Here is a 26,884-nt window from a genome sequence, read left to right on the forward strand (position 1 = left end):
TTAACAGATTTTTTTTTTTCCTGAAAATAGTTCTTTTTAAAAAATTCACTTTTTACTCTTTGGAACTTTGAAATGATTGAATTAACAGTGTGCTAGAGGGGATTAGGGGGAAAAAAAACTTAAAATTGGGGAAGAGGCTTCATTAGAAGTGTAATAGAGAGCCTGCATGCAGCCAGATATGGTTGAGGAAGATCATGGTTCTATTCTCCTTTTTGATGACATGCATTTGATGACATGCCAGGGGACCTTAGGCAAGTTCCTTGGCTGAGTCTGGGTTTCCTCAACTCTAACCAGGGTATGATTATCTCGAGCCTTGATCCTTCACATGTGGAGTCATGAGCTAATGTCTGTTCTGTGTACAGACTTTATTGAAAGGAAAAGTGCTACCTAAATACAAGGTACTTGTATTATTGTGAGGTGCTTGGAATCTTAATAGCTCTTTCAACTGCATCCAAAATGGGCTTCTCTTTGTAGATGCTATAAGTGGCTGAGAATCAAAGCTGAAAAGGATTTTGTTTCTTTCTCCTATGCCTAGAGTAGGATGACTGCACAATTTTAGAGTGTTCCCAATTTGCCCATTTGGTGGAGAGCTCTACAAACATAAAATTCCCAGCCATCGAGGTCCTATGTAATATAGATAGTAGATGAGACAATACTACCCTGCTCTTTACAGGTTGATAATTTTCCTCCTAAAAGTCTAATTGGCTAAATTGTTGGTCAACCAATTAAGAGAATCTTTAAGTTGACCATATATATTTGGCTTTAAAAACATAAAGGAGGTATCAATTTTTTTCTTGGTTAATATTCATTGTGCTATCTCAATATTGAGATTGCTAACCACTTTGGAATTCTATGAGAAAAGCAAGAGTTAAGTTTCAGTGTACCAACTCCCTTTTCCCTAGATTTTTGTGGCATTGAACTTATCAGTTCATTTAGATCTTTTTCTGTTTGTTCGTTGTTCATTTTTTACAGTTATATTATTATTTGAGTTTTCCTAAACCAGTGATTTATAGAGGACCAGTGCTAGGCTGGTTATATAAGACTCGCCTAGGGAGATTTACTAGTTTAGGGTTAGGGGTCCAGGAATCTCTATTTGTTTAATGTGCTCCTGAGCTGGGTTTGGGAATCACTGTATTAAATATGCTTCAAGCTGTATCTATGGTAAGTAAAAAAATCTTTACTGGATAGTGATAGTTGCCTCTTTGTGGAAAGTTATTATTACCTGGGCACTGAACTCATTGCTGAATATTTTCCTAGTTAATCCTCATTATAGTCCTACAAGGGCATTACTATTATGCCCATTTTATGAATGAAGAACTGACATTTTGAAGTATAAAGTAATTTGCCCAGAGTCATAAGCTAGTATGGGACAGAGCTGGGATTTTAACATGACCGACTCTAAAGTCATACCTTTTATCCCACTGTTAGGCTGCCTCCCATCTAGCCTGTTACAAGATAATGTGGAAACCAGGGAGGGACACAGAGGATGTGTAAGACATGATTCTTGGCCTCAGGAAGCTTATTGTCTAATCAAAATGAAAGGAAGAACACGTACTCACTGGTGACCAAAGGACACATGGAGCGTAGAATTAAATGAAAATTGTAAAGTGGAAAATTAGAGTAATGCCATATTTTTTCTTTTCAGTAGAAACTGAACATTACTAAGGTAGCAGATTTATTATTTTTTTTCCTGTTAACTGTATGTTGTTTTGCTGTGATTTAAACATAGTTTGAAACAGAAGTATTCTATTTGAGGTTCAAACACGAGAAAGATCGATGTCAACATCATACTATTTCAAAGAGGTATAATTTGTGTATCAAATATTGTGTGTGTGTGTGTGTGTGTGTGTGTGTGTGTGTGTATTTTCTATTTTCTCATGGATCTGGCTGGGGCAGAAGTCATTTAACCTGTGCATAGTACCATGTTGAATGGACAATTATTTATTTTCTCTCTTTCTGGAGCCAAGTGTAAATTAGGAAAGTAAAAGGAAATCAAAATTTAGAACCTCTTAGATTTAGACTAACCCTCCAGTCCTAGCAGATATTTATGTTGCTAAGGAGATAAGAGCACAAAAGACCCAGTCCTGGTTGAGGAATTGATTTAGGAAGTCCACAGGGCTAGAGCCACATCACTAAACCTGGGAGAGAGGCATTTCCTATTCCTAATAGAAGACTCTGTTTAGTAGCCAAATCATGTGGGCAAGGGCAGTCATGTGATTACATCAGGTGAAGGTATCCCTACTGTAGAGTTCTCAGTTCTTTGTTCACTTTTTGCGGGGGGGGAAAAAACCCTTGTTTTATTCAAAGGAGGAAATTAGAGAATCTAGGCTCCTTGTGTCTGTCTAAACATCTGGCTCTCCAAGAAACCACATAAGTTTCATCACCAAAATATTTGGTCAGGACAGGATCTTCCAAGGCTGTGCTAAGCGCCTTTGTCCTCATCCCCACCTCCACTCCATATACAGCATTTATCATACTATATTTTAATTTGTTTACTTCTTTGTGTCCCTACCATACAGTTAACTCCATGAAGGAAGGAACAATCTTGATTTTGTTCACCATTATATCCCAGCATCTAGTTAGCACTTATCTAATTTAGAGGAGTATAGGTGCTCAATAAACATTTGTTAGATGGATGGATGGGTGGATGAATCAACAAACAAACAAATGAACATAATAACATTAAACTCCAGGAGAAAGTAAGGAATTTTAAAAGAAATCCTTCTGACCATCTAGTTTTCCAGTTTCATGCTAATACACTATGGCTTTAAGGAACACCCAGCACAACTTAACTTCATTCCCAGTGTGTATAGGATTTAACCAAAACTGTTTATTTTGCAAGAGTCAGGAATAAATGCTCAAGCTGTCATGGCATTGCAGCTAGGAAAGCATCTTTCTTGGTTTTATTGTTTCTTTTGAGTGACAGGTGACTTTGAATTGGCAAGAGACAGTTACAGGGTAATAGACTTTTACTACAAAATGGATTACGAATTTGAAATGAAAATGTGCGTGGGCCACACAAAGGAGAAAATTGGCAAATACCGGAAGACAAAGACAGATGACATAGAAGGATGAGTAAGAAGGAAAAATTGCCAGGAGGCGCTTTTGGGGAGAAAAGCATGTAAGGAAGAGCAGCCAAGTGGAAACCAGAAGAAAAGAGTGAAGTTTGTTGATGTCTTTGGAAATCTAAGGTGTCTGCTGCACCGGAAAGGAAATGAAATAAAACCTCTGTAGGGAGATAAGACCAATTTCTGAGCTAAGCATTTTTCAGCATGCTTTCTTTTCTTCTTTACTCTGTCTTTGCCAGTTTGTTCTGAAGCCAGAAATATAAACTAATTCTTTTGTGCACTAAGCCTTCATTGAGTGACACCATGGGCAAATGAGGGAGTGCTAACTTTGGGTCCATTCATTTGGACTTCTCTGTGGGAAATATCATATATTTAGCTATGAGTCAAGCCTTAGTTAATATTTTCAACATCTCTCCCAGTTTGTTTGCTTATTATTGCTTCTTGCATACAATTCCAAGATTCAACATCTTTCTTACTGAAATAAAGAATTTAGTACAAAAGTCTTCAAGTGAATTCATAACAGTTATAGTTTTAATAGACAGAAAAAGGAAACAACAAAATGTCTGAGGTGAATGGTTGAACAAGTGTAGTACATCCATACTGCGGAACACTACACAACAATAAAAAAAAATCATCGATATGCACAGCAGATTGTGTGGATCTCAAGGGCATTGTATGAGTTCGTTTATATAATATTTTTGAAACAACAAAATTATAGAGATGGAGAACAGATTACTGGTTGCCAGGGGTTAGGTATGATTGGGAGGAGGGGGATGGGTGTGACTATTAAGGGAGATCTTTGGGGATGACATAGTTTTTTGTCTTGATTGCAGTAGTAATTTCATCATATCTACACATGTGGTGAAATGACCTAGAACTATATACACATTGCAACAGTGTTGAAATCCTAGTTGTGGTATTGTACCATGATCACATAAATTGTTACCATGGAGAGGAACTGGGTAAAGGGTACATTGGACCTCTCTGGTCTTTACACAACACACCCTTTTGATTTCTTGTGTAGACATTTTCCCCCACCCCCACCCTACCCACGTTCTGGATGGACTGCAAGGGTCCTAGCAACTTGTCTGGTCCAGCCCTTCCCACAGATGGGGGACTCTCCCAGGTTCTAGTAAAGGCTTTAGGCAAGAGCTCAGATCTCCCTCTGGCCACAGCTTCAGTTTTCAAATAAGCCCTGAAGTTGCAGCCCCCAGCCTAGAGGGCCTATATTAACAGGCACCTTCTGCATCAGTTTTCACTTACTGTTCTCTTCCTTTTTGGCACCTTGAGAATGTCTTTTTCTTTCAATCTCAGCTATGCGTTATGTTTTTTTCTTGTGATATTTTATTCAGTACTCTGGGTTTTTTTTTTAGCGTGGTTGGGTGGGGTGAGAGGAATGACTATTGGGTTGCTCAAGTATGATGGTTTTTAAGTAAGATAGTTTTCAGGACTATCTGTATTCACTTTAAAGAAGGTGTGGGTCGTGTTTCTTTGCGTAGCATACTTCCTTTAAATACTGGAATGCATGTGATCTGAAGTATCAATTTAATAGATTTAAAGACAAAGAAAAGTATTTCCAAAGTGGAAAAAGGCATTTAAGTGGTTCAAGAAGTATTTTTTCTCCTCCTTTTGTGTCACCCACCATCCTTTTTAGGTTTTAGAATTAGAGAACCAAGCACCGAGGTGTTCTGCAGAGCTTAGAATTCACAGGGTCTGGGTTCTGTGGGGCTGAAGGGGATTAAGTAGGAGAGCAAGCTCCTACTTCGCTCCCCTCCCCATTTTGGCACAATTTGAGCCACTCTGGCTCTGCCTTCAGACTGCCTGGGTTTGATCACAATCCCCATCCCTACCCCAACAAGCTAAGTAGGTAAGTGGTTTAGTATATCTCTGCTTCAAGTTCTTCAATCTTAAAATGGAGGTAAGAATGACACTTACCTTATAGAATTGTTGAGAAGACCTCTAAGCACAAGCAGAGCCTCTTAGACGTAGAGAAAACCCAGACTTTATTTTTTTTTGCAATTTTCTCTATGTAAAAAGATGAATAATACCATAAATTTGGGGTTATTTTTAATTTTTCTTCAACAAATTCATGGCTTTGCTACAATTACAAGAAAGGCAGTGGGGTAGCCATTTGTTTTCTTACACATTTCTTTGTGACCGCTGGGTAGGACACTAGTCTCATGAGTATACTGGTCTGTGCCTGTGTAACCTCACGTATCACTGGTTCAGGATACAGGATGTGGCATGGCTGGGTGCTTCTTGGAAGAGCTTCTGCATCCTGTGAACGTCGGGTCTCTACCTGCCAACTGCTGAGATGAACCAGTAATCCTTTTGGAGAGTACAGGCTTTTATCAATGAGGAGGATTCAAGGCTTTTTTTTTTTTTTTTTTCCTTTCCCCTAAATAACACTCCCACTGTTCAGGCTTAAATACCAAAACCTTATGGTTTGCAGAATCGGTGCCAAAAAGTCAATCATCAGTGAAACTGCAAAGATAATAGCTCCTATTGATCAAATCAGGAGAAGAATGGTTTGCCCTCTTGCAGAGGTCAGGAAAGATAAGAGCTGGAGTTTTCTTAAACATACTTGATTTGCCTAAATTGGATAAAATCACATAAAAACACTTATGTTCTCTGAGAACCGGTGACCAATACAGGAAAACCTCACAAAATGAAAAGATTGGCTTGGATTAGTAAGGCATGCGAAATAAGAGTCTTTCTAAAAGCATGGCTCATGTGTTATTTCAAACCTAGACAGTGACATAGCAGCTAAACAGAGTATGTGCACGTAGAAGATGACTGCTATCTGCCTTACTAAATGGAGGGGAAGACGTGAAAGATCTGGGTGTCCTCTCTATGCTGGGTACTATGCAGGACACTTTTGGTGTATTATCTAATTTAATTTTTACTGCAGTCCTATGAGATGATTTTACTGTCCCTATTTTACAGAAAGTAACTTGCACATGATCACAGAATTAGTAAGTAGCAGGAATTAGTATATTAATCTAGGTATGTATTTTCATTCAATATTCTACTGTCTCCTAATTGACATACTGATTTGTTGTTACCACAGTAATTTTACACAGAGAAAGGCTGCTAGTCTGGTATTAAATATCTCATCCTTTTACCATGGCGAGGTGTATGGGAGAGGAACTGATCCATCAGTGGAGATCGTATGGGGTCAACACTCAGGGTCATGTCCCTCTAACATTGCTGCTGACCCTGGAATCAAGGGAGGTCAAGTTGAGATGTGCTCAGCTCTTCTTACTTGAAGTTAAGCCTTTCTTTTAAGGGGAAAAAAAAAAGACAAGCTTATAAAACATAATTTTTATGATGGGGAATTGCTAATATTAAACTTTCACATAAAATAATCAGTCTTTCTTTAATTAAAAAAAAAAAGTGACCTGAGAAGATAATGTTTCTCAGAAGATTACTCATATTTTAAAATATTTTATCTATTTTTATTATCATTTTATCTGAGAAGCCGAACATGTGATGATCTAAAGAAATAGATCTTGAAACCGAGAACAGAATTCCTTAGAATCATCACAATCCCTTAACGAGCTTGTGAATTGAAATTATCTTTGCTATAGCCCAAGAACTGAGTGGTAATTATTGTCCAGGGACACATGGGGGACAATTGCACTGTTAACAGTGCCAAGAATCTATTCATTTGTCATCAGTCCCCAATTATATCTAATCAGCAATTCAAACTTAGGTTATAAAAACCAAGGGACATACAAGTAACTTTCTGTAAAATTACTACTGTAAAATAAAACCTATATTGCTGGCAATTTAACTGTGAGCAGCAGTAAGATGAAGCTATAAAAATATTGAATGTAAATGCTGTCAAGATCTGTCTTAATCCCACCACTTCCCTACCCTTCGCTTCCATGCCTGAAATGCTGCCATGGCTGCCATGCTTCTATTCCCAGTCTCCCAGAAGTCTGGATGTTGGAGTGCTTGATGAGCCTTCTTACAAGGCGAACCACAGTAGCCCATAATACTGCAAACAAGGAGCTATTATTCAAAGAGCCAAAGTGGGTGGCAGCAGGCTGGGGTCGGAGTGGAGTTGTGGTTAGAGTCATAGGTGGAGATCCCCAATATGTAGACAATTAACCCTTCCTGGTGAAATCATCTGCATGAAATATCCATTCCAGAACAAGTGGTTGATAACCAAAGCACTGCCTTCTACTGAGGCTTCGTGTTAAGTATTTTTCTTACTTGGGTAAACTTTCCTTTCTAGTTTCATATTTTGAATTCTGTCTACTTTAAGATCCCTGTCACACTGTCCATCTGACTTCAGGTTTCCTTAAAAGAATCTATGCTTTATTTTAGCTCAGGATGTAGGAGGCAACTGGGGCCCTTTAAGGTGGGGAGAGTATGTGTAGTTTCTCTACTTTCTTTACCACTTGCTTTCTTTCCCACCTGGATAGTGAAAGAGGAAAGACAAAGAGGTCTGCACAAACCAAACAACACTTTTGTCTCTGCCATGTGTGGCAGGTTGATCGAAGACCCAGTAGACAAACTACAAGTGAGCCTCTGCAAGGTCTCAGTGGGTAAACATCCTGTCCTTAGCAAAGCTCACCGAAGATAGTGTATGGTTTCTATGGCCGTAGGGTAGACAGTCCTCATCAGTAAATAAGGAAATGTAGAAAGTGTGCTTATCTAAGTGATAAGGTGAAGTGAGAGGGAGGTGAGGTGAAACGCAACTCAGGTTTCAGACTTGAGGACTAGGCAGCAGGGGCTGCTGGGAGTTGTGTGGGTGGTGAAGTCAGACAGACCTGGATTTGAATTCCAGTTCTTCCACTTACTAAAACTCACCTTGCATTCCAACTCAGATCTCAGATCCTTTTTCAGTGGCTGCCTAGAGTACTGTGTTCAAAAGACTCTAAGGTAGATCCCAGGTTTAATAGATAAAAGGACCATGATTGATCAATGATGTCTGCACCAGAATGAAGGAAGTGTATTGACAGCATGGGTGCCCTATATCTAATGACCTAGTTTCTGTGCTCTCTGAGACCCTGCACAGCACTAAAGTTTTATAATATTGTGTGTGTGTGTGTAGATATCACTTAAGGAGAGAATAGTGCAATCTTTTTAAAATGTGCTGGTTGGGTGGTGTCATGGCTTAAATTTTCAAGAACGACAAAATTATCATTTGTATATTACAGTAATTATTGAGTTTTAAAATCTTCATAGTATATTAAGCCCTTGAGATTATAGACTTGCATGTTTCCTTTAATTTATGGTAGTTTTAATTTTTATCCTTTAAGTTTAGTAACCACAAATGACTTTCCATATTCAAATGCTCAGCTTTCATTTGTCTTGACTTAGTTTCAATAGAAAACTGAATGTCTCTGTTAAGAGAAGTGCTATCAGTTCACAAACACAAGTGAAATCAGCAGTAGGAGCAACATGGTTCTCGTTTTTCATGGGAAGACTATGAATAAATATATCCATCTAAAACTAGTCTTCTAACAAGAAATGAAAGAGTTTATTTTTGATAATGTTTGGTCATCTCTGCAGATTTGGTTTCTCGTTAACAAAGTATTTTACTTTTCAAACCCATGTCCTAAAGAAACAATCTTTAGGTCTGGCCTGCAGACTGTTCATTTGGATAGCCTCTGTAATGCAGGCGCCTCTGCCTGGCAAGCAGAATAGCTACTCCGGTTTAATAGGCGATGGACGGCAGTAGTCTCTCTCAGAAGGCAGGGCCTTTGGAAAGCTCCTGTAATGCTTCTAACAGCCCATAAGTTACTGTGGTTAATATTGCCCTTGTCTTTCTCCCCTCCCTTCTTTTTCTTTTCAGAAACAGAGTTGTCAGTCACTGCTGAGTTAGTGCCTACCTCATCATGGAACATTTCAAGTGAACTCGACAAAGGTATACAGTGGGCACACACTGGGGAGGTGGAGGAGGGAAGGAGTGAAACTCCATTATGAATTTTGGCATGGCCTACTTCGAAATCAACTGCTTTTTAAATCAGTAGAAGTGATGGTGGTGGCGGAGGCGGGGGTGGGGCGGGGAGGGCAAAATAAGTTCCCTGCTTATTTTGTGATCATTTAACATTTAATGACTTGGAATTCTGTTCTTTCTGGAGAGGTTTCCTGCTCTCCCTTCTCTCTCTCTCTTTCTCTTCTCTCTCTTCTCTCTCTTTTCTCTCCCTCTCTCTCGTTTCCCGTCTTACTCTAAAATGTTCCACATGGTAAAAATGTTTCAAGATGTGAAATAGAGTTGTTTCTGACCTTCCTGACACTGCATCTAGTGGATCTTATTTAGGGGATTTGATTCTGCCTGAGTCTGAGTTGATCAGAGCTGTTTGCTGGGTGACCTTTTACAATGAGTATTTGATGTGCTTGCAGGGTTCAGGGCAGAGTATTTGGAATGTTTGTAATTGCCTGTGCATACAGATGGGAGCTTCCTCTGTGCACGTGGGAAGCATGTTCCTTCTATGAGGTTGTTGTAGTATTAATTAAGCCTTGCCATATGCTAAGCACTAGTTACTCCGTAGAGATCCCATGTCCTAAAATGATAAATCAGGACACGTTCAAAGCTCCTGCAACTGGCCCATCCTACATATAGCGCAGGTTGGGGTTTTGATTTCTCGTGGGTGATTCCAATGTCCCAAGGTGGTTGGTAGACTTCCATACTAGATCCTTAGCAGAATTTTCTTTATTTCATGTTTGGGTCTTTATTTCTTTCTAGTCCTCTTTATGCATTTCCAGCCAAATTTGTATTTCTATTTATATTTTCTATTTATATAGCTTATGATTTTCTGCCTCTCTGCTTTTGCCTAAGCCGTTCTTTCAACTTGAACTTCCTTGCCAGTACCCATTCTCTCTTATCTATAGCACAGTAAATTAATTCTTCAAGTCCAAGCATAAAGTCTGTATTGGCCACATTCTTCTCTGATCCCTCAGCAATAATCAGGCCTGTACTTCTTTGGAACTCACATAGTCCTTTTCTCTGATCTTCTCTCAGCATTTTCTATGTTATATCATGGTGATTTATATACCTGTCTATCTCACCATTAAACCTGGGAATTTCTTGTAGGTAAGAGATCTATCTTGTTCTTTTTCTTTTTGTCTGTCTCCATCACAGAATAGCATAGACTCCTGTTCTAGGAAATCCTCAATAAGAATGTGTGGAAGGATGAGTCATACCATATCTAGCGCCATATAGATGGATGGGTCACATCCATATATGTGTGTGCAGATACCCATATTCAACAAACATCAAGTTTCTATTTTAGAACAGGTATGATTCTAGGCTCTGGGATTATAGTGGTAAAAGAAGCCCAAAAATCATTGTCAAAAACTGCATTTCATGATTGCCTCTCTTTTGTCTGTTTATGTACTCGCTGGCAGTTGTATTTCATCTCTGAGGAGAGAGAACTTTATAAAATAGTAATAGGCAATGTTATTTTGCTGGTTATAGGTATTTTAGGTATTTTATGATGGTGGGATGAGGTGAGATGTCTTTTCACCTTAAATCGAAAGACATTTAGGATCATTTATTGCAAAATTTGATCTGGACATTCTTTTTCTAATTAAGGATTAAAACAGGGATTTCACGTTATTCTTTTTCATCTCTAGCACCAAGCACAATCCCTAGGAAGCAGTAGATTTTCAACAAATATTTGTGGATGGTTTTTAATAAAAAAGAGGAAATAAAGCACATTAAATTTTCACTCAGAGCCTATTCTGTGTCAAGCACTGTGCCAGGGTCTCTCAAGAATGTGAACTTAATTGGCCAAGTCCTTATGGCACCAAAAGAAAAATTACATTATTACATACTACATTGATCAGGTTCCAGTTATAACTGTAGAAGGGCATCAGTATGTGGTAAAAAGCATTAGAGCCATCAGTCAAGAACCTAGTCTGCCAGACTTCAAATTTCTACTAGACGAGCACTGTAATTAGCAGCAGTTGCCCTTCAAAAAAAATAGTGCCAATAGTAATGAACCTATTGGCCCAAGAGCTGGACAAGGACAGGCCTCAATTTTTTTCTACTTATTCGGCATGGCCTTACAGAGAGCATGGGTGGTTTTCTAGGAATTCTGGTGTCTTCTTTCTCAGAAAATTATTAGTATATGGCCTTTAATTTTTACTTAAAATAAAAGAGAAAACTGATTAAATCATTTATTCATTTATTAATCAAATCTTTATTGCTTTCTAGTCTGGCCTGGTGGTCTGGGCTCTGTCTAAAGAATTAGGATAGAAAGATGAATCAGGCAAAAGACAAGAGAGAAAGACTGGTATCTAAATGCATAATCATAACTCTCCAGCCAATTTAATAGATTGGGTTGTCAGGGGACATTCCCTCTCACCAATCACAGAGAGATGGTTGTGGAAATAGACAGTGAAAAAAAGATCCATTGCCTGGCTGGTACGCAAAAAGGAGAAATCCTAAGGTGCTAGAAATGAAGAGCAAGCTCAATAATGGAGCAATGATCAATGAGAAAGAATTAAATGAAATGGGAAGTGTATATGGTCCTTCCGGGCCGGAGTTTTAGTACTCCATGGTGATGAGAGCTGAGGCCATAGCAAACAAATCCCCTGCATAGCTGCCAGTGAGGAATGGCTGGCCCAAGCATGAAGTAAAGAAAATTCTGCTGAGGATCTTGTATAGAAGTCTATCAAACACCTTGGGCCATTGGGCCCACTCATGAGAAATCAAAACCCCAACCTGCGCCATAAGTAGGATTCTTCTAGTATAGTATACAAGCCACAAACCAAGAAGATAATATTAAAAGTTGATTCGAAATTAATTAAGCTATGAGACAGTGACAGGGAATAACCTAAAACAAGGTCGAATCCTGTTAAAAATGTCTCGACGCCCCATTGCATGTGAGTCTCCCACCAAAAACAAAATTAAAAAAAAAAATCTATACCCCAAAACAACAACGGCAAACTCATGCTAATGTTAAGTTTACTTTTAAATATTACCGTGCATGCAAGAGAGAGAAAAAAAGCCACTATTAGTGAGAGTCAGCAGATAAAACACATGGAGAGAGTTCATATCTGGAAAACTAAAGACAATTGACCAATTTGAGAGATTAGATATGTTTACAATGTTTCATGGTGAGAGAAAGAATAGGAACTATAGGGCAAGTACAGGACAATATGACAAAAATGTAGACATTTTAAAGAAAACTAAGTAGAATTTCAAGAATCGAAAAATAGAGTTATAGAAATTAAAAATTCATCAAGTAGCTGCAAAATGCTGGAGAGAAATAGTGAAATGGAAGAAAAATTTGAAATAATAACATGTTTAAGACAATGGACTCTAGAACCAAGGTGACTAAGCTTAAATCTTGACTATACTACCCGTATACTGTGTGATTTGGGGCGAGCCTCTATCTGTGCTTTGGTCTTCTCATTTTTAAGATGAAATGATAAAAGTAACTACTGTATACAGTTGCTGTGAAAATTGATCTGGCTAGCAAATCTGCTTAACTAATTGGAGAATAAGAAGTAACAGCTGTTTTTGGTTAATATAGTTAATTTTTGTCTTGCTAGTAAAAAAGAAAAAAACATAGGTACTTCGACAGCCCTGTAAGGAAAGCGTGTTTTAGGCTCAGATCCTGTTAAATCAGCCCATGTCGGCAGCTGCTAACTCTGGCCTTCTGCATATGAGTGTTCAACCTATACAAACGCCATACTTCTTAGCTTATAAATAAGGTTTTCCATGGTCTTACTCCTGCCACCTCCTCTTGCCTCACTCCTACACCCCATACTTTGTACTCCATTTGTTTCAACGATCTGCCTCTAATTCCCCAAATACATCTTTAGGGATGTGCTTTTGCTCATGCAGTTTCTTCTAACCAGGTTATCTTTATCCTCATTCTACACTCGGCTAACTTCTTTAATTAAGCATCACCTTAAACATTCCCTCACCCCCTTTCCCCACAGTGCTCCTAATGGGCATAGCGTTGAATGAGATAGGCAGTACTCCTGCTTTTGTGGACTTTGCACTTTAGACGATGAATTCTTTCATGAACCCCATTGACCATGCTATCAACAGTGCTCCAAAATATTTCATATGTGAGGGTACCATGTCACCCATGTCTATCTCAATCAGAATTCTGACCATGCTGTGTTGAAATTTTCTCTTTTCTGCCTGCCTCAAAGTCAGGGGCTCTCTTATCTTTTGACACGCTCTTATTACACAGTTGTACAGTAGAAGACATGGTATTAAATCATATGGGTTCAAATGCCATCTATGCCAATTCATAGCTACTGAGTGTGACTATCTATTAGGTGTAATGTACTTGCTAAGCATGTTGCATGCATCATTTAAATTCACGCCATCTTTGGTGGTAGAACAGGACTTGGCTGTGGGGCACGGCTGGCGATTGGCAGTGCCAGGATTCTTGATAAGGCCTGCAGACCAAATCCAGGGATCCACATCCAGCATGGCAGCTGATTATACTGTATCCCTTGCACTTATATCCCCTCCTCCCATGGGGCAATTTCCATTACATGGAGAAACAGTAAGAATATTCATCATGTGGTATTCGTTAATGCCTTTCTCTTCACCCAGCTACCCTGTTCCACCCATCAATCCCATCCTGGCTCCCCAGCCTCACTCGGGTCCTGGTTTTCTGTTAACAGAGTCCAGTCAGTGGCATTCAACAGTTACCTTTCCAACAGGAAATGAAATTTAAAAGAGACAAGACCACCTGGGAAGAGCCGTTGAAAGCTACTATTGATGGGGCATGGGGGTAATTTCTCAAACAAATGCTTCAGAACCCAGTACCTCCTAAAGTAAATGGATCTACAGGGGCCCAACCTCAGCTTCCCCTTGGGGGATTTGGGGTGGGGTGTGATGAGGGCCTCTTTCCCCTTCTTTCATTTTCAGTCACACGAGGTCTCAGAGGTTCTCTATAGAAAGCCAAATGTTTCTTTTGGAGAAAGGGCTGGAAATTGTACCCCTAGGTAGCAGAAAGGGAGGGAGTCTACTATTTAAAAAATACTGAGGACTGCTTCCAACTGCAAATAGTTTTCTGTGCTGACAGACTAGATTTGGGGGTATTTTTGTCCTGGATTGCTTTTTTAAATGAAAGCTGCTTTCTCTACCAGCCTGGAGTTTTACACGTAGTCAGGACATGGACAGCATGATTCTCATAAGCATGGATCCTGGAATTACTATGACTCTGCGCTTCCTTTTGCTCACCTGTGGAGGCATTGGTATCTATTACCAAAGATTGTTTTCCTGGCCGAGAAATATATCTGTGGGTCTCATTTGTGTTGTGCCATAGGACAGCTGCTTGCATGGTCACCACAGACAGATAGATACATGCTGTCCTCAGCCCCTTAGCCCACCTCTTCTCTGAGAACTTCATTATCAAGGGCTGTGACTTGATTTTCTAGTTCAGGAGTGGTTGCTTCTTATTGTCCCCCTTCCCTGTTTCTTGATTTGTCCACAGTACATAAAGAGTCTATTTAAATGGTATTGACTGGCCTATAGCTCGGAGATGGTTCACAGCTAGTCTGAATAGGGTAGCTGAGTCTTTTCCTCATGCTCCTCATTACAGGTATTTGGAACAGTGGTAGTGGGCAAAGGGACAAGATAGAGATGGTCTGGAACCAGGAGCCTTGGTATTCGGTGAGCTAAAGAACAGTCCTCCTTGGATGGGATCTCTGAGAGTTCATCCATCTTTTGTTTCATTTTCAAAACTGTTAGCTGGTTGTAGAAGTTTCTGGTGGAATTGCTGAGGTAGCCATGCGGTGTTTCAGATAGCCCAAGTTCAGCAGGTTCTGGCCTTCAGAGGTATCTTTCTAATATCGATAACATTGTTTTCTTTAAAGGACTGACATTGTCCTGCCACTATTAACAACGAAAGCACTTGGAGCCTCTGTAACCTCATATGGAAAATGGGAGAAGTGATAGAGATTCTAAAGTGTTGTTATAGGGGTTGAATAAAACCTGCAGCCCCGTCACCATCTCTAGCACGATCTCTAGGTGCTCACTGAAGGTAGTTCTCCTCCCCCACCCGACCCCCGCCGCCTCCTGTATTCCCAAGGGGAAGGTAGTATGATCTGGGAAAAGAGCTCCTGACAAAGAACCTAGATTCTGGTCCCAGCTCAAGTCCATCACCAGGTCAGTGACCTGTCAGTGTTCTCATCTGTAAAAAGGGAGCTTTCAATCCTCGTTGTGGCTGCCTTACCCATTATGAGACTCCAGTGCTGCTTGGTCCACTACAGTAGCCACTAGCCACCTTAAGCTGTCGGACACTTGAAATGTGGCCAGTCCAAAATGAGATCTGTGTCAATGTAAAACACAAACTGGATTTCAAAGGCTACACATGAAAAAAGGACTTAAAATATCTTAATTTTTATATTGATTACATGTTGAAATAAACTTTCATATCCTAAATTAAGTGGAATATATTATTAAAATTAATTTCACCTGATCCTTTTTAATGTGGCTACTAAACAATCTAAAATTATACATGTCACTAGCTTTATATTTCTATTTGAAGGTGCTGCTCTAATAAAAGAACAGCTGGAACCTCAGGTAAATTCCTTAAGCTATGTTTCCTCCTTGCAGCATGAGGAGAAGTTCTCATAACTATCCTGGCTTGAAAGTTCTAGGAACTACATTTTATGAAAAGAAATTTTCTAAAACTGATTGTGTGTGTGTGTGTGTGTGTGTGTGTATAATGCTTAAAAATATATAAAGTACTTTACATGTAACAGATCATTATTACTGATTATAATGTGATCATTACCTCTCAGAGAATGGCAGAGTTTTGAGTATCTGTGGAGAAAAATTTCGTAGGGTAGAAGTCCAAAGAACAGAGGGATTATACTTTGATAATGGTTTTGTAGGACAGCAATGGAATCACAGGACGAGTCAGGAAATCCCAGGCCCTAATGATCTAGCATTGCCTATGTCTCTTGAACTTCACCTTGCCCTTTTCTCCACTACTGACTATGTACCAGCCACACCAACTTCCTTTAGGTTCCTCCAGCAGGCCAAGCTCTCTTCTGACTAAGCACATTTTGATATGCTATTCTTTCTACCCAGAATCCTCTTTCTCTTGCTTTCCCCCTCCTTCTTGGCGTAATTGTCTCCTCAGATAAGCTGTTCCTGACTATCCAAAGTTAGTTTCCTTTTGCTTTATAGCAAGTAAAACAAATCTGATCTAGGCCTGGAAGTAGTAAGAACACCTTCTTGATAGGAAAGCAGGGGAGCTTCTGGCCAGCTTGGCTATGTCTGCTTTATCCTTCGATAACTAACAACAAACTCTTCATCTCTTTTTCTACAACCCAGTGTAGACGTATATGACATGGAAATCAGTTTTCCTTCAACCAAACTGCTTTCTCAAGGACTCTTGTTAATCTTCTTTATTTGACAAGTCTATTCACTTTAGGGAAAGGGACACCCAAGATGCAGGCTATGGAATTCTTTCAAAAAGAAGAAGAAAAATGATCCTTTATAGTCAATCTTGAGTCTTCAAAGCCCGCTCAAAGGGAAGGGGTTTGCCATGGACACCACTGCCAGAGCGGAGTCAGCCTCACCACTCAGTGGTCTTTCCAGGCAGTCATTCCAGCTCCGGCTCCAGCTCTTGGCACCAATCCCTGACATTGACCATTCCCTCCCCTCCCCTACGTGCTGCTGTCAGTGGGGCATTCACTTTAGAGGCATGAGGCCCTAGGGTGTTTTGCAAATGGCCAACTTGGCTGTGTGAGTTGCACAGAGCTCCCTACTCCTGGCAGCCACCACCTGGTCGAGACAGAGAAGCAATCAAATAAGCTTGGAAATGTTTATGCTCCTGTTTTTGCCCTTTAGAATCAGGATAGAGATTTATCTACCCCTCCTCATGGGTCTCAGATTCCTTTTTCCCTTGGTACCATTTTCAGTAATTCCTGGCAAAGATAGGCACAATCTTTAATTGGTAAACAATCAGGAAGCAGTAGAGAAAACATTTCTTGATTCTCCCAGACTTTTTCCCTGCCTGCATGTCTTCTAGTTTGGATTTAAACCTGCCTACAGAGGGAACCTCCCTGTGCATCCATTTCAGAGTTGGCTTTGGAGTTGGCTTCAAGGTGCTTCTAGAGACTTGTGTACTGGGGTCCTGTTCACAGGGATCATAGAAGGTCCTTGTAGTTCCAGGTCTATGGCTTTAGTCAACTCTTGCACAAAGACTCCCAGGGACTTCTGGACTTAGTGGCCTCTTGGCCAATGGAGGGAGAAGAGATCATACAAATTCCTATGCCATCAGGCTCACCATTCACTGTTCCTCATCTTATTTCAGGCCTCTGTGAAAACTCTGATATTTGCTATAATGAGACTCCCCAACCTTTGGTTATCCTTAAAGACCCATTCAGAGCTCACCACTTTGAAGAAGCCTTTCCTGATGCCACCTTCCCCCATAGGTAGTCAGTCACTCTGGGGGAAGGTGAATAAGTGATTGTGCCTCACTGCACTGCTGGACATTGCTTATTTTCATGCGTGTTCTTTCTCTCCTTCCCCTTCTTCTTCTATGATGCACAAACTATCCATTAAGCATTTCTTCATGTCAAGCAAAGCCCTCATGGAGTTCCCATCCTAGTGAGAGTGCTACCCAGAAATAGCAGTGTGGCAAGTTCTTTCAGAACAACAAGAACAGCTGGCCAGGCTGTGAACTTCGTGGTCAGGAATTCTGCCTTATTTATATGCATCCCTATAGTTTTAACCCTAGCACAGGTATTTGAATAAAAAATAAATAAATGAGTGGCGAAATTAAAACATCAGACTTGAAAGATCATTTAGAGTAGTTGTCCTCAAATTTTGGTGGGTGTTGGAATCACCTAGAGAGACCCAATCTCTGAAGAAGGCTAAACTCTAAGCCTTTGTATTTTTACCAACTTCCCAGTGATTCTTATTCCCACCATAGTTTGAGAAACACCAATAGGGTAGTAGTTCTTAACCTCAGCTGTTATTGGAATCACCTGGGGAGTTTTAAAAACTATTAATGCCTGTGTCTCTTCTTCACCCCATTCTGATTTCATTGTTCTATGCGGTCTGTGATTTGAGGGGTTTAAAAGGTCTTTAGGAGATTAATGTGCAACAAAGTGTGATAATCACTGTTTTAGAGTTTTTCCAGGCTAATCTGGCCTGTAGTCAATTCTTTTGATAATATTCTAATAAGTGATTTATCCAGGTACAGATGCTTGGAGCTTTCTCCATTTTAGTCCTTAGTTTTTTTTAGATAATATAGAAAAGAATCAGGCTTGGAGTGAGAAGTTTTTGGTTATATTTAAGCTCTGTGGCTAATTTAGATTCTTGAAAATTGATATTTGATTTGTTTGTTTTTTTATCTACAAAATGGGAAAGAATACCACTCTACCCAATGTAATGACATAGGTAAGAAGGCTGAGCTCAGGTCTTCACCCTGATTAAATAAAAGTTGATTGATACTGATATGGATATTGACATACTTTTTAACATGTCTGAGTGAGTTGGCTTAACTCTGTTACGTTTTCCATGTGGCCGTGAGGAGTAATACTTTCCTGCCTTATGAAATAATACCAGCTTTTAAAAACTCTCGATATATTGAGAGTTTTTTATGTGTCATGAGTCATGTTAAGTGATTTACCTGCATTGCCATACTAATCCTAATAATAAGAGACAGTATGTCCATTTTACAGATTAAAAAAATGAGCCTTAGAGAAATGTAATGAGTTGAATGGTGAGCCTTCAAAAGATATGTTCATGTTCTAATGCCCAGAACCTATGCACTTTACCTTATTTGGAAAAAAAGTGATATTTACAGATTTAATTAAGTTAGAGCTCTTGAAATAAGTCATCCTGATTATCCAGGTGAGCCCTAAATGCCTACAGGTGTCCTGAAAAGATAATGACAGGGAGAGTTCATACAAACACACAGAGGAGAAGGTGATGTGAAGATAGAGGCAGAGATTGGAGTGATTGCAGCCACAAGCCCAAGAATGCTGCGGAAGCCCCCAGAAATTAGAAGAGGCAAGGAATGGTTTCTCTCCTAGAGTCCTCAGAGAGAATATGGTTCTGCCATATTCTGATTTTGGACTTTTACCCTCCAGAACTGTGAGAGAATAAATTTCTGTTGTTTTAAACCAAGAGGTCTGTGGTAATGTGTTTCAGCAACATTGGGAAACTAATAAAAGCAATTGCAGCAATTTGCTTAGAGTCACAAGGCAACAAAGCCAGAATTCAAACCCATGTCCTTAACCAATATATCATATTGCCTCCACCTTGAGTTTAAATTTGTAATAAAATGCCATTTATTCATTTACTCAACAAACATTTATTGAGCGCTCGCCATGGACAAGACCTATACTGAGGTCTGAAGATACAATATGAACAAGACAGAAACACTCCTGCTCTCAGATACCCTACAATTAAGTGTAAAGGAGAGATTTAACAATTAATATACACATATATACTAAAAATCATTTACTTTCAACAGTGACAGGTGCTTTAAAGAAGAGTGAATACATACCTGTATGAAAACAAACTGTCGTCATGGTATAAAAGATGCTCATATCTTCCCTGGCTAGGCCTAGCCAGTAGCCATCTGAGGTAGGCGTCAGCCCTTCATTTTCTCTGGCCTGACTCCTGGGAGCTTACATGCCTACAACTCCGTTTAGCCCTCCTGAGCTTGCAGAAGTTGGTCCACAAATAGGACAAGTCCCTTATTTGGGATAAGGACCACGATGGTAAGAAGGCAGTGAGACCCTCAGCTGGCAGTGAGCTCTACAACGTATTACAAACATTATGAGGCAGTAGAGGGTGGGAAAACTGCTTTTAGACAAGGTTGGAAATTTTTGCATTCCTATGCCAGGCCAGATTTCCTGTAGGGCCATGAGAAACTCACTAATCATCTCTTTACTTCCGAGCGATATTACTTCAGGGCAGTTTCTGTCAAGGCCCCATGCTTAAATATCTCTTTGCCTGGGTTTATTCCATCAAGTGCTTCATTTGCTTTAAAAAAATACTAAAAAATACTCCTGAGTTTTAGCTGGTCCAGCAGTTTAGAAAGTTCAACTCACTACATGCCTCAGAGGGTTCCTAGCTCTGCCTCAAGTTGTAACTGAAACTAACTTATTTTCTGATCATTTTCTGCAAATGATTCCATTGTTTGGTGGGCCTTATGTCAAACCTGACCAGCTCCAGCCATTCGAATATGGTCGTGTAGAATTCACATGGACTCTCAAGAATTTTCTGTCCATGGTCTTTTTAACTCAGAAAGCTATGTTTTCCTGTATATTCTTCCTAGGTCTCTAATTTCAATTCATTCCCCAACACTTATATTCACTCATTCATTCAACAGGTATTTATTGAGTGCCAACTGTGTGCTAGGCACTGTACAAAAAATATGGTGGCAAAACAAAAATTCCTCCTTCATGAACCTCGGTTTCTAATAGAGTTAGCAAATGCTGTGTGGAAAGTGCTATTACAACTAATACTCCTGAATGTTCTGTCCCATGTGCTGTACTGGACACTTTACTCAAAATGCCATCTCATTTAATGTGTCCAAAAAACCCTGTGAGGTTGGTACTATTGTGTCCGTTTTATAGCCAGGAAAACAAACTGAGAGTGGTAAAATGACTCGACTATTAAATGGCAGAGCCAGTACTGATTTCCAGGTTTTTCTGACAATATTGTCCATATTCTCAATAACTACCTAGTTCTAAAATAATAATCTATGTTTTTAGGGAAGAAAGAATGGGTTTATACGCTTTTTAGCTTATGAAATATTCTCTCTGGAAGAAGACATTCTTAATTACCCTTAGGTGATTTTTTAATTTGTGTTTTTCCTCTGATTTCTACATTTTCTTTGATAAATATCCTATACTCTTATAGTCAAATAAAATACATAAGAATGTAAGGAAACTCATATATATCCCCGAAGGATTGAAAACAGGGACTCAAACAAATACATGCACATGCATGTTCATTGTAGCAGTATTCACAATGGCCAGAAGGTGGAAACAGCCCAAATGTGCATGAAGTTATGGTATAGACATATAATGGAATATTATTCAACCATAAAAAGGAATGGAGTACTGATACATGCTACAACATGGATGAACCTTGAAAATATGCTGAATGAAGGAAGCCAGATATAAAAAATCTCATGTTTCATTCATATTAAAAATATCCAGAGTAATTAAATGCATAGATACAGAAAGTGGTTGCCAGGGGCTGGGGTGAGGGAGAACAGAGAGCAACTGTTTAGTGAGTATGGGGTTCCTTTTGGGGTGATGGGTGTGTTTTGGAACTAGATAAAAGTCTTGGTTGAATAACATTGAATATACTAAATGAAACCAAACTATTTATTCACTTTGAAATGGTTCATTTCATATTATGTGAATTTTGCCTAAATAAAAATAAGAAAAAATAAAATAGGAATGTGGATAAGTTTTTATTATGCTATTCTTCTGTACTGCTTGTACTGTGAGGCCTCCCAAAGTAAATTTGATGTCTCCATGCTGTTTTTACTTAGTTTTTACTTAGTGCTACAGCCCCTAACCCAAGTAAGAGCTCTGGTATGGCCACCAAATAATAAAGTCACCTTGGGCCAATCACTTAGTCTCTCTGAATATCAGTGCTCTCATCTGTCACACAGGAGTAATAAAGTCACCTGAGGTCATTATCAGAGCCTAATATGATGATCTTATACTCTGTAAACTGTAAAATGGCTTGCATTTTTTTCTAGTCTATTTTTACATCAAGAATCACTAGGTAATCAGAAATCATCTCACACTGCTATCAGGCATGTGTGTTAAGAGAACTATGAAAGTAGACTGAAATCTTGGTATGTGTGTGTGTTTAAAGACCATGCTTTTTGTTGTTGATATTGTTATATTTTATTTGTGAGTGTTTTTGGTTTTATGTTTTTATAATAAAGTTTATTCAGGTGAATAGGAATTTTTTGGGCTGGGGGCAGAGATAGGGAAAGGGGAAGTAATGGAAAACTTTTAATAGTGCAAACATAGTGAAAACAATTGCTCAGAGAAAGCCTTTTTGCTTGTGATGGGCACCTCTCTGCTAACAGTTCCTGGTGGGAATCAGGCTGATCATGATAGTCTAATCAAACTTTGGGCCCAGATAGCAGGTAAATCTGGGCAGCCCTTAAGATGCTGGCCTTGAAATTAGTGCCGCTTTGATGCCGAGTGACAGACGGGTCCTACATCGAGTCAGAGTCGCCCACTGTGGCCTATCCCTCCAGTGCTACATAAACCTGTCAGGCAGTGCCTTCTCATTTCTCAGCAGCCCTCGTCCTGCCAAAAGAGAGATTTGGGAAAGGCCTGGGAAAACCTTGAAAGACCGCTACCCAATCCAGCTAAATGGTTTGGGTCCTTTTCCTCAGGGTCAGTTGTAATAGCCTTATTTACTCTTGTTTTGGAAAACTAAGGTCACCAGAAGACTTCTGTTATGAAGATGGGTCTTAACAGCTCAGCTCTTTCAGCGAGAGGTGGGCCTGGAGGGTCTCTTGTACATTTTATTGCCCTTTTCCTTAAATCTTTCTATTCCTTAAACAAACAAACAAACACTAAATTCAGAAACTACAGAAGCTAAATATATGTGTTGTATAAAATGTAGGAAATGAAAAATGGAAAGACAAAAAATGTATAGTTATTGCTAGCAAGTATTCTTTTAATCTTTTTTAATGCACATGTATTTACCACAGTGGAACTATGGGAGGGGGGGCATTCTCTTTTGTAATCAGCATTTGTCTTAACAGCATCACAAACCTCTTTTCATGTCATTAAATATTTTTAATGACATCATTTTTATTGGCCATATTAAACATGTTTCATTGTAGGGGTGTTTTGTAAAATATTTCCTACCCCCCACTGTTAAAAATTTAGATTTATTTTATTTTATATTTTTGTTACAAATGATACCATATTGAAAAATGCATGACAGGGCCTGGGGTAATACCTGGCCTCATGATGTTATCATACTTCTGCATATTTATAGTTCTGCAACAGTGCAGGAGAGAGAATGTCCCTTTCTACTTAACTTCACCAACACTAGGTATTGTCATTTTAATAGTCACTGCCAATTTTAAAAGCAAAAATGGCATGTTGTTAACTCCCATTTCTTTGATAATTAAGGTTGATTTTTTTTTAATGTTTAGTGGCTATTTTTTTCTCTAATGAATATTCTTTTTTTCATTCTATTATTTTGTAAATATACTATTAGTGTATTTATTTTTTAATAATTTGAAATATATTTAAAAATAGTTTAACTTTTAATTTTATTATGATACATTTTTTTAACAGAGAACTTTTATTTTTATGAAATCATATCAATCTTTTTTTAAATGATTTTTTTCTTTAGCGTCATGCTTAGGAAAGCTTTCCTTTCCCCAATATATGGAAGCACTTATATTTTCTTGAAGATACTATAAATAAACTCTTCATTTTCAAAATCTGGATCAAATTGAACAATATTTCTAGCCCTAAATAGGGCAACAAATTAATCTAGTGTCAAAGTCAACTATTTCTCTACAACCTAGACTCAAAGTATCTCCAAGCCGAATGACCCTTAAAGGTCATCAATCCATTTTTCTAACTGATATGTGACTCCTTTCTTCCAAAAGTCTCATAAATTCATAAATGGTTCTACATTAATGTTTTCTTTCTAATTAGAAAACTTCCGTATTAATGCTTTATTTAGTTATATTACACAAGGATAGCTTTTTTTTTTTTTTTAATCATTGAGAAATCCTAAGATTGAGTTGGTCTTTCTTATGCTGAGCAGCTGGTCTTCATTCTCATTTTTTTCTGCTGTGTCTGCTTCTTCTCAGAAAGTGGATGAAGGCTGTTCCTTGGACTTTGCAGTTATGTTGGCCTGGGTTTCTGCTCTAGTGCTCAGTAGCTGGATAGCCTTGGGTAAATTACTTAACTTTTTGAGCCCTACTTTTATCATTTATAAAATGAGAATTCAAAAATTCCCATTATTACACGTTGTAAATTTGAGACAAAATTAAATGCTGGCGCAAAAAGGCAGATCTCACTTTCAATTTTGTGTATATGCACTGTTTGAAACAGTGTCTTATAGCCTTGTTATGAATAATAAAGAAAGCCAAAATACATCTCTAGGTAAATTTTTAAGTACATTGAAAAGAAGCAAGAGTCAAAATCGATGTCATAGTATATTAATTCAAGCAGTCCATTATGATTTGTATCAAATTTGTTAGTATGTAAATGTGTCCTCATTGATTCCAGTGTCACTTTGAACTTCTTTGGAATAAATGACACGATTTCTGAGGCCCTTTTCTGTCCTTACGGAGAGGACCTGGTACATGGACACCTAGACCTCACAAGATGATTTTGAGGATGAGGGGAGATCATGCATAACTGTGGTAGTGCATTACCCTAATGGATTATTGCCCACAGAATCTTCTCTTTACTGTTACCATTCTTTCCATTATTTCTCCTAATTTATTTTCCAGATCCTTTCCCCATAAAAGTGGCCTCCTAGAGTGAACATACAATACTTCACGTGGGCCTGGACCATAGAGGATGCAGCAGGACCATCTTCTCCGTTTATCACTTTTATTTTTGCAACCAAAATTCTCAGTTTCTGGGTAGCATCATCTTATTATTGACTTATGATGAACTCGCATTTAACTAAATCTATGAGTTTCTCATAAATTTTGCCATTAACCCGAATCTCTTTTTTTCTCATACTTTTGTAATCAGTATTTTGTTTTAGTACTCACTATTCCTGTCATAGCTATTATCATATTTCAATATGCTTGATTTGTCATATTACTTGATGCTGTCGTTTAGCATACTCATAACCTCCTAACACCATGTGTTATATCGATTTGGCCCTCATCTAAGACATTGATGTGACCATTGGCTGGAAAAGGATGTAGCAGAAGCCCCCGCATGATTATATCTTGTCTTATTGATAGTGTGGAAAATGGCTTCTCTTACAAATGCATATAGTACAGGTCATGTTTTTAAAAGTATTTTAACATCTTTCAGTTTTTCTGAACTTTGTCAAGTCAACATTCCTATTTCATCCCATTAATTCATTCAACAAGCATTTGCTGAGCTATGTACCAGACACTGTGGTAGGTGCTGGGTACAGAAACAAATAGTATGTATCTATCTTCAGATGCTCACAGTCTAGTGGAAGAAACAGATTAAAAGAATTGAGTACATTATTGAAGGAGTGGTAAAGTTGTGGATAAGGCTTTGCAGAGGTGATGCTATTTGAGCTGGATCTTACAGGACTCATAGTTTTCAAAGCAGGAAGCAAGTCAAGGACACATCTGGCCATGGTTCAAATCCCTTTTCCTTAGACAACACAGATGCCAAAATTGCATGTCTATTTTCTCTCACAGTTCCTGCTGATCTTCTGCAAGCAACATTTTCTCGTTCGGAATTAGATTGCTATTATTATCATTCTAGATGCAGTTGTCATCCACAAATGTTAAAGATAGAGAATATGCGCTATCTTTTAGCTAGTAGATATTTTTAAGAAGTATTTAAATCACTGAACATCCTATAATACTTATATCTTACCTTACTGTCAGTTTTGTGATCAGTAATAATTATAATAATAGAATAATAATTGCTAATATTTATAGAGTACTTTCATATGCCAGACACTGTGAATGGTTCCTTACATATATTATCTTTGTATACCAGTAGCAAAGAAGAGGTTTGAGCTCAGAGAGGTTGAGCAACTAGTCTAAGGTCATACAATTAATACGCAAAACAGATTTGAACATCAGTCTGTCTCCAAAGCTTGGCTGTTTATATTTCCTCATTCTAGCCAGTTGGTCAATATACCCACCCACTATCCTCCTAGGTCTTTACCCATTGATTATTCTCTGTAATTGCTCTTTGTATTAGTCTGCTAGGGCTGCTGTAACAAACACCACTATGTGACTTAAACAACATACTTATTTCTTCACACTTCTGGAAGCTAACAAGTGCAAGGTCGAAGTCTGACCGAGATCAGATTCCAGTAAGGTCTTCCCTCCTGGCTTGCAGATGGCTGGTCTCTCACTACATGCCCACATGGCAGAGAGAGAGAGAGAGAGAGAGAGAGAGAGAGAGCGAGAGCGCGAGCGCGAGCGAGCATGTAAGAGAGAGCGCTCCTTTTTATAAGGCCACCAGTTCTGTCAGATGAGGGCCTTATCTGTATAACCTCATTTCACCTTAATTATCTCCTAAAGTCCTATCACCAGATATAGTCACATTGGGGATTGGGGTTTCAACATATATATTTTGAGAGGACACAATTCAGTCCATAGCAGCCTCATTAAAACATTTCATGTATTTTTACTTTGCCATGCTTTGGTTTATGCTGTTCCTCCAGCATAAGCGTCAGCTTTTCAAAATCCTTCAAGTCTGAATACCCAACTTAAACGTCATTTCCCATGAAGCCTCCTTTGGTTTTCCAATCAAACGTAGTTACTCTTTCTCTACACAATAATAATACTTTGCATTTTGATTTAGCCCCTATTTTACCCAGACTGTGTTATACTTTTAGACTTCTTGAAAGCCTGCACCCTCCCTCAATATGCTCTCAATTGGTCTGCCCCCAGTTCTATTGGTACTCCCTAAAGATACGACTTGAGTTATTCATTAGTCCTAAGAAAAGTGGAGACAATTAAGTGGAGTTAGGTTGGAGAGAAAAAAAGGCTATACGAAGTCTCATGACTGACTCCAAGTGTTGAAGTGATGTCTTAAAGAAGAAAGAAAAAAATGGTTCCATGTTCCCTGAGAGGTTCATGTTGAGACCACCAGATAAAAGTTACAAAGAAGCAGATTTCAGCCTAACACTTGGAAAATATTTTTAATTCAAAAAC

At 38.7% G+C, this 26,884-nt stretch overlaps 1 protein-coding gene across 1 annotated transcript in view; it reads left to right on the forward strand.

Annotated features, from left to right (window-relative positions):
• ROR1 (receptor tyrosine kinase like orphan receptor 1) overlaps nt 1-26,884 on the forward strand; it is a 367,166-nt gene that overhangs the window by 199,537 nt on the left and 140,745 nt on the right. Inside the window, exon 2 of the mRNA XM_016140401.2 lies at nt 8,878-8,949. Within this exon, the coding sequence (XP_015995887.2) occupies nt 8,878-8,949 (72 nt within the window). The remainder of the gene's footprint in view (nt 1-8,877; nt 8,950-26,884) is intronic.

This window comes from Rousettus aegyptiacus, unplaced genomic scaffold (assembly GCF_014176215.1).
Source record: "Rousettus aegyptiacus isolate mRouAeg1 unplaced genomic scaffold, mRouAeg1.p scaffold_m13_p_1, whole genome shotgun sequence".
NCBI classification, from domain to species: Eukaryota; Metazoa; Chordata; class Mammalia; order Chiroptera; family Pteropodidae; genus Rousettus; species Rousettus aegyptiacus.